Source organism: Tinamus guttatus, unplaced genomic scaffold (genome assembly GCF_059628265.1).
Source record: "Tinamus guttatus ecotype Peru unplaced genomic scaffold, ASM5962826v1 Tinamus_guttatus_pri_ptg000386l, whole genome shotgun sequence".
Classification (NCBI taxonomy): Eukaryota; Metazoa; Chordata; class Aves; order Tinamiformes; family Tinamidae; genus Tinamus; species Tinamus guttatus.
The window spans coordinates 526,132-535,035 of NW_028288920.1; the positions used below are offsets into that span (position 1 = coordinate 526,132).

Sequence of the window (8,904 nt, forward strand, 5' to 3'; positions counted from 1 at the left end):
CCTCCAGGCCTCCCCATGGATCTGGGCATCTTGGATGCAATTTTCCCACAGGAAAGTGCAACTGACTCTCACCAGGTCAGCGGGAGACCCTGGATTCTGCAGCGAGGAGGTAAGAGGGCTTGAGGACCAGCTCCTCCATGAGCACTGCAGGATGCAACATGAATGTCAGGAAGTGAGAGCAGCCAACAGGCTTCTGTTAATGTTTATTACTGATACAGAGCTATGAACTTGGGAAGGTGAGTTACAGAGAGCAGAGCCAGAGGAGCAAAGACAGGAGACAGACCTGGCTGAGAGTAACATTACATGATATTTGCATTCCCAAAGACATCACATGAGAGGACTGCATTGGTCCAATCAGACTTTAAAATCACAAACTTCGGCAAATACTGCTTCATGGAGTCTATACGTTAAACAATCTATGAGTGGGTTACAGAGTCAAAGTCAAAGCCAAGGATGTTCTATATTGGCCATGGCATCACCTGTGTTCATGTCTTGCAGGTTCTGCCCACTGCTGTTTGGTGCCTTTCCAGAAGCTTGGCCCTTGAGTTTATTTTATACATGTTTAAGCAAATAAGAACAGGAACTGAGTTAACAAAGTATGACATAAAATCCAGCTTCCAGCTGGAATAATCTCTGGACTGCCTGCAGCGGAAGCCAATACGTTCAGTCCATTAACAGAGGGTTTTGGTTCTGTGGGACACTGTGCTGAGGTAATAACTCTTCCAGCTCGGAGATCACATCTTTCTTTGTAAACTTCATCCATTCTGGAGGGATTGATCCTTTTCCTGCAAATTTTGCACGGTAATCTTCTTCCAGCTGTGAGCGGAAATGGCACACAAACCATTTCCAGTAGGCTTGCATGGAGGTGTCCGGTGTGATGCTCCAGTTGGCATAAGCTGGTCCTGCTCTTCTATAATATTTATAGGGAATTTCATTGTTTTCACCAAGCACAAGAAAAGAGTTACTTGCTACAAGAGTGGAGCAAATCTCAATGACAAAGTGGTTTGTTCCAGTCCACTGGGTTCCATTCAAGACTTGAGGACGATGGAAATGGACACTGTGGTCCCCATCATGATCAGGTATTGTGCTTGTACAAAGAGCATTGCAGAATGGACATTGCTCCCAGCATCCATGGAGCTGATCAAACAATATTTTATGTGGTTTCAAGTTAAAAGGTTTCATATCAGCCACTGAAAATTCCCGTTTCAGCTGTTCTAGCACAGAGTCCAGTGCTTTATTCATTGCCTCCTTAAGGAACTCTATGTCCTTTATTTCCTGATGCTCAATGTTTTTCAGATCACTTCTGGGAAGTTCAAAATTATCTCCAAGTCTGCTACAAAATTCATCCAGCCATAGGGAGACATTTCCACATTTATCTTTGACAACTTGAGTAGAAGCAACAATAGCAGAAACAATAAGAGTCTGGAATGAATTCAAGGAGATACTTAAGAAGTTCTTCAGCCTTGGATTTTTCTTGTCTAAGCAATAGTTATTAACACAGTTTTCGATGAAACTTTCTAAAAAGACTTTTGGGAAATGAATGTACTGCCTGAACTTCTCAAAGTCCTCTTCCTCTGCAAGAGAGATGAGAATAGCTGTTTCTAGTTTAGATCGATTGCCGTTGAAAGCTGGGTAGTTAGACCTCATCTCACAGGCTATGTCGATAGCCGTCTTCGCATACACGGCCTGTCGAAGAGCTGCTGAAAGCCTCTCACATACAAAATCAGCAAAAGCTGTGATAGAGGTTGCTCCTTGGCAGGAAATGTGGAAAATTTTGAAAAAGTCTTTTCTCTTGCTCTCCAGGTAGAAGGTCGGGTCGTTTGCTGTTTTGAAAGCGTTATGCATATTTTCAAACCTTTCTGCTGCCATTTTGCATAGATACAATGACAGATGTATTCTGTATTCATTAGAAAAGATATATTTGGATTCACTGGCTGCAGAGTCCAGCTCTTCTCTTATTTTGTTCAGTATCTCATAAATGTAACTTTGGTTGTAATCCATTGCCTCCTGTTCCTTTGTATCGATGGTTGTGCTGACGAGCTGTGTGATGTGCATTTCGAGCTGCTCGATTTTTGCTATTTCACAGCTGTCCAAAGGCTTTTTAAAGAAGCGCAGTGATCTCTTCATGACATGCGCGGAAATATCAATGGTAAAGGCATCTTTCTGCAGGAAGCACTTTACCTTCTCCCCTATGTTTGGTTCTTGTTTGAAATAATCCAGTAGAATATTCTCAATATCAAGGTTTATGTTTGGCTCTTCAGGAGGAGGTGCAGTTGAAGATACTTCGTAGACCCATTTCTTCCAAAGGCCATCAAAGTGTTGTCTCAGTTTTTCTTCACTCAGCTCTTCATTCTTTAGTGTCAAAGCCAACTTTTGGCTTCTTTTCAAAAGTTCCTGTTCATATTCAGACTTCTTCTGATCCAGTTTGTTGTGATTCTTCTTCAGTTCAATGAAATCTGCAGACTTGCGCAGTGTGTCATCAATAAGCACTTCTTTCAGATTGTTCAGTTTCCTTTCAATGCTTCCTTTCCACTGCTTCAAAATCCCACTGTCTTCATCTTCCCTGAAATAGCATTCCAAGTCATTCAAGATAGTCTTATATTTCTCTTGAACTTCCTCTGTAACGGTTCTTCGGGTTATGTGCTGAATTTCTCCCTTTTTGATACGATTGTTCAGTTTCCTTTGTAAGTCTAGAACGTGACTCCGCAGCTGCCAGGTCCATTGACTATATACTGTTTCTAACTTGTTGTATGCAGCAATTTCCAGAGTGTTTTTAAAACTAAAAACAAACTTTTCATTTAGCAGAGCCTTCCACAGGTCTCGAATACGCACTTTCAACTCCAAGAGCCTTAAAATTCTGCCCTGCGATTCCTTCTTGGCAGCCTGGAGAATTTTGCTCTTGAGCTCCTGCACGTTTTGGCTGTAAGCGGGGTTGGGAGGCGCCATCGGTGGGTTTCCTTCCCAAAGATGGGCAAAGTAATGAACGTGGGTGTTGACATCAAAGCGAATGACGTCGCTGAAGCAGGTGGCATCACAGAATTCCTGCTGGGCGGCTGCCACTGTCATTTCATCCAGCTTCTGCTGCAGGCGTCTTTGCCCTTCCATGTTCTGTTCCTTTGCAGTTATCTCTCCAACGTTTTGGTGCACAAACAAGCAGCTTGGGGAGAGGTTGACTTGCTTCATCCTCAGAAAGGCCTGCACAGCTATCTGCAGGACATCTTGCATTTCTGAAGGGTTTTCTCCAAAGATATTGATGAGAGTCATGTTGCCAATGCCAATGACAAAGGTGGCTAGCTCATTGTCGTGATTAAGTGACTGCTTATTGGCCAGCTCTATGGCACGAAGTCCTTCTGTGTCAACAATGAGCATGTAATCAAAGTTGACGTCCTCTTGGACGTCCTTGTCCACCTTGAGCAGCCTCATGAATGCTCCCCGCGTGCACCTCCCCGCGCTGACATTGAACTGAAGACCAAACATGGCGTTCAGCAGGGTTGACTTCCCCGTGCTCTGGATGCCAAGCACCGAAAGGACATACACTCTCTTGTCCCCTAGCATCTCAGCTAATCTGTCAAAGATTGCCCCGACCCATTCTAATGGTACGTAGGAAGCATCACCATCCATCAGTTCAACTGGATATCCAGAAATCATCAGTTCGGCTGCAATCCTTGGCAGCTGAAGAAAATGTTCATCTTTTTGGGTATTCACATCCAAAGCCGCATAAATCTGCCCAATTTCCCGCAGAATGTGCTCAAGACCTATTGTAGAGGCACTTATCTCAGCTGACAATGCTTCTAACCTATGCCTTAGATTATCTCCTGCACTGACATTTCCTTCAGAGTGGGCATTCTCCTTCATTTGTGTCCAGCAGGCATGGTATTTCTGTTGCAGCGCATCAAGGTGGTCAGCCGACAAGGCATCCATGAACATTTTCATCCATTCTAGGAAGTACTTTTTGGTGGATTCAGACTCAGACAGGATAATTTTCAGGACTGGCTTCATCAACTCGTTTGGAGGGCATCCTTTTTCCAGCTGCTTCCGCCTTATGGCACGTTTTTGTGACTCGATTTCACTGCGATGCTGTTCAATGCTCACATTCCTCTCTTGCAGGTTGGTGAGTTCCTTGTCTTTGCTACACCACTCATGCCATAATTTTCCTTGAAGAGGCAAGAACTTTTCCTTCACACTCGCTACATTATTCTCCTTGCAGAAGGCCACCAGTGCTTGTGCCATGGCCTTGGCCTCTTTGCAGTCTTCTTTGTCTATATCAAGAAGAAAGCCATATTTGCGAGCAATTCCTGCACACGTGTCCAGGCTGCAACTACTCACTGCATCTTCTAGTGCAACCCTGATTGTGTTTGCCAAATTGTCAACTAAGTCTGCCTCGTTTCTGTTTTTGATGGGTATTTTTATGTTGAGGTTGCGCTTGTCAGCCACTACGAGGTTCTGTTTGGTTATACTCACTGCACTGCCCTCTTTCTCAGTGAGAAGGCAAACAAAGGGCTTTGGGGACTTCAAGAGATCGCGTACAAGCTGCCGCCCTACCTCATTCTCATCAGAAGTGGTAAGCAGGACCACGTTTACAGAAGCTATCTCCTGTATAAACTTAACTTGTTGTTTGTATTCTCTTGCGTCCCCATGGAGGTTGGTGAATGCAATGCAGTTCTCAAACCTGTCGTCAGCACTTCCACTGGGACAGTACCAGGAGATCTCCACAACGCCTTTCATCAGCAGGCACTCTTTGGTGCTGCCCTTGCAGTGTCGATGGAAGAAAGTGTCGTGTTTGTGTTCACTCAGCAGGGCATTCAGGATCTGTGACTTGGAAGAGGAAGGAGAACTCCCAATCCGTATGAAGGACACAATGGGCGTCTCTGCCTGGTAAATCAGTTTGTTCTTATGACTCTTAATTGTGGTCTGCCTTCCCAATTTTTCTGTCCCTTTCCAGCTCTTTTTAATCTGGCTGAGGGCCCAGAGCGGGAACTCTATCTGGGAGGTGCATGGATTTGGTACCAGGAGGGGCAGTGCAAGCTGGCAGAAGGCGAGCTTTGTTGAAATGTACTGTCTCATGAAATCATCGGCGCAATGAAAAATGGCCATCTGGAGGTCCATGGGATGTATGTGTGTCAGACCTGCTGTAGCAGAGACATTCATTTCCTCATCATTAGCATTTAAAAAGTCACTGTAGATATCTGAGGAATCATCTGAGCACTGAATCCCAAGGCTTGGTGCATTCAATGAACTCAGAATGCCTTCTTTTGCTCTGCTGTCATCCTGGCAAACCAGATACCTTACACGATAGTCCAGCATCAGCAGCTTCTGCAAAAAATAGACAGGGTATTCACTGCCAGTTCTAGGCTTGCTGTTCCGCAGGGAAGTCTTATCGATAATATGAAAGTCTGCCATTCTCATTTTCCTTGGATAGTAATTTTCTAGTCCCAGGTATTTAATCAAATTGCGGAACTCCTGGCCTCTGGAACCCTCATTCATTTCAGGATCATCTGACTGTTGTGCTGACGGCTTTGATGCATCTTTCTGCTTAGCAGCTGAACAAATATTAATTAGCTCCTGCTTTATAATTTCTTTCTGTAGATCACTGTTAGAGGCTGCATATTCTCCGTTTACAAGGGCAGCCAGATCTCTCGCCAGAGCACCCTCAGGATCACATCCACCATGCTTTCTGAGGATATCACTGACTTCTTCTGACAGTGAGGTTCCGAAGCGATGCTTCATCCGGGCCAAGCATTTAAACTTCTGTTCAGGAGACGTGTCTTTGCGTTTGGCTGCCATACGCAGGCCTGTCAGGAGCAGGAAAGCCTGAGCCCTGGGAATTGATTGGTTCTTCAGACACACGTAGCGTTCATATGCCTTTTTCATTTCACTTAACATGAAGCCAACTTCTGGCAATGCAAGCAGGTACCGAAAAGTGCTGTTTTCTTCTTGATATCCTACGCTCTCTGCAATGCAGAGTAGTAATGATTCCACATCTGCCTCCCCTCTCTCTCTTAGAGCCTTCAAGAAGGAGCACAAAGCTAAATTCAAATTTAAAGTAACTTTAATTTTTCCTTCTGTTTCTACCTCTGGAGAATGCCCAAATGCTGCTTCTTTCATGAGATCCTTCATTTCATGGAGATTGTGCAAGAGATCACTGAACTGAGAGATACATGATGTTCTGGGGGGTTCTTCTTCATGAAATATCCACTGCATAATGAAAGAAGATTTGCGGAAATTGTCCACTGAAAAGATATGAGGATCAAGAAGGCAACGCAAGATAAATTTTAAGGATGAGGCATTAGGAAGAGATGAATATTTGCATAATGAAACTGTGTTTACAAGGAAATCCTGCAGCACTTTGTTTGCCAGGCAAGTGCCAACCCAGATCATGTTGCTCTTTGTTTTTTCATTCAGTTCTTGCTTGAAGATCATGAGTTTCACAAGATGCTGCTCAGCCTCACTGACTTCCCAGGACTTGATTTCCTCCAAGAATGCCTGGGCTTGTCCCAAAGCACTCACTGTTCCCTCTTCACACAATTTATTTACAGGTAGATTTGTTAGTCTCTCATAGGCAGTCTGGAGGCTGCTGCTCAGCTGATGAACATTTCTAAAGTCTTGTCCATGATGGGAAAGGATGATGTCCCACACTGGGATCAGCTGAAAGCCTCGGTCAATAACACACCAAGTTGTGTTACTATTTACTAGCCCAGATTTCCACTCATCAAAGGAATCCACCTCTAACGGACCTCCTGTTTTGGTCACAAAGAGCAGAACATTTTCATTTTCCTCTTTTCTGTCTCTTCCCTTAAATGATGCCTCAGAACTGGATTGTGAAGCACGAACATCCCCTGCTGCACTGAAGACAAAGTTTTCATAGCTTGCCGCAACACGGGAGTTCAGCGCTTGAGAGGCTTGCCTTTTCATGTCTTCCCGCTCCTCTGCCCTGAATCCTTCCACACATGCTTTCCACCAGAATATTCCCCCAAAGTGCAGGGAGCCCTGGTTTACATGGGACCCAAACCTGTGGAAGAAGCTCCCACACCTGCTTTTCAGCATGTCAAGCTGGTTTGCTTCTGGAGTGATGCTCAGCAGCTGCTCGATGTCCCGTAACTCCTGCAGCGCTGCATCCGAGAGGCGGAGCTGGTGCCTTTGGAAGTAGCAGGAGGCCACAGGGACGTAGCAGTACTTGGTGCTGCAGAAATACGCCTGCTCAGAGCGTGACTGGTGGCTTTCCACTGAATGTGAGGAATTACTGTAATCTAGAGCAGCTTCAACATTAAACTGCAAGAATGAGGCTTTGGCAGCCATGCTCATAGTGAACCCCAGCTGCTCCATGGACTTGGTGAAAGTGGCTTCTGCTGCAGCGGATGAAAACTCCTTCTTCTCAAGCACCGATCCTTGTTCTGCTCCAGCGAGCTGGAATCCCTCGGGAATCTTGATGAGCTGCTCTCGCTTGGCCAGCATGTCCTCCAGGCAGTTGGTTCTGTAAATGCCCTGCAGGGCCAGGCCCCCTGATGCCCGCCTCAAGACGTCCTCATCAGAGATGGTCGCACTCCTGCACGCCGATTTCTCCTGCTGCTCCAGCTGCTTTTGCATCTCTTCCACCACCTTCACCATTCTGTTCTCAGGTGGGTCCAGGAAGTCCTGGGGAATGTCCAAGACTTTCTGCAGCTCCTCCTCTTTTTTCAGTTCCTTGGTGTGGTGGATCTCTTTCTGCATTTCTTTCAAATCCTTCAGAGCTGATTTGTGTCTCTCTTCTGACACCTCCAAGCGCTTCTTCTGCAAATCCTCAGCTGTTTTCTTCTTGTCTTCAATGTCCATGAGTTTTAGAAGAGCCTTTTTTTCCCAGGGATGCCGTACCTTACATTCCAGTTTAAGGTAGTCCTCATACTGCAGATGCTGCAGAGCTTCCTTGGACTTAACCCCCAGTATATCCAAGAGGTTGGGGAGCCAGTATGCTGCATCCAGTCCTTGCTTCTCACAGCTTTGCCACAGTGGACTCTTAGCTGCACATTCCTTTTTGTCCTCCTGCGAGCTGCCTTTCTGTGACTCCATGGCTGAGAAAGAGCAAAAGAGACTGTTGTCATGCAGACCTGATAATTCTCTGTTCAGCTGAATACTGAGGAGAAGTATTCAGTGCATGAAACTTCCGTGTGTATTTAGAGAATCACAGAATCCCAAAATGGTTGAGGTTGGAAGCGACCTCTGGAGACAAGCCCCCTGCCCCAGCAGGGACACCCAGAGCATGGGGCACATGGGGGCATCCAGGCGGGTTGGACATGTCCAGAGAAGGAGCCTCCATAGCCTCTCTGGGCAGCCTGTGCCAGGGCTCTGGCACCCTCACACCAAGGAAGTTCTTCCTCACATGGACATGGAGCTGCCTGGGGTTCAGCTTGTCCCCGTTACCCCTTGTCCTGTCACTGGCCACCACCGAGCAGAGCCTGGCCCCATCCTCCCTACATTCTCCCCTCAGCTCCTTGTCCATGTTGCTCACATCCCTCTCGGCCTTCTCTTCTCCAGGCTCAACAGGCCCCGCTCGCTCACTCTTTCCTCACACGACGGCTGCTCCAGTCCCTCCATCACCTTCGTGGCCCTGCGCTGGCCCCTCTCTAGCAGCTCCACGTCCCTCTTGTCCTGGGGAGCCCAGAGCTGCCCCCAGGGCTCCAGGTGCCTCCCCAGGGCTGAGCAGAGGGGCAGGATCCCCTCCCTGGCCCTGCTGCCAACGCTCCTCCTGCTGCAGCCAGTAGCCCATTGGCCGTCTTGGCCACCAGGGCACGTTGCTGCCTCACGGGGAACTTGGTGTCACCCAGGACTCCCAAATCCCTCTCTGCGGGGCGGAGGGATTTAGTTTTCCTCCTACCCACTGCATTTTCCTACTGAACTTTTACAACACAGCTACTGACCGTAGGGACTTGT

The 8,904-nt window shown here is 46.8% G+C and overlaps 1 protein-coding gene across 1 annotated transcript; it reads right to left on the reverse strand.

Annotated features, from left to right (window-relative positions):
* Positions 1-439: 439 nt before the first annotated feature.
* Positions 440-8,043, reverse strand: LOC104568018 (interferon-induced very large GTPase 1). The gene has a single exon (XM_088530719.1). The coding sequence runs from the start codon at positions 8,041-8,043 to the stop codon at positions 664-666; it is 7,380 nt and encodes a 2,459-aa protein (XP_088386845.1). The 3' UTR covers positions 440-663.
* Positions 8,044-8,904: the final 861 nt, after the last annotated feature.

Bases quoted from the DNA above. Each gene is read 5' to 3' on its own strand.
- LOC104568018 (XM_088530719.1), bottom strand. From the start codon at position 8,043: ATGGAGTCACAGAAAGGCAGCTCGCAGGAGGACAAAAAGGAATGTGCA.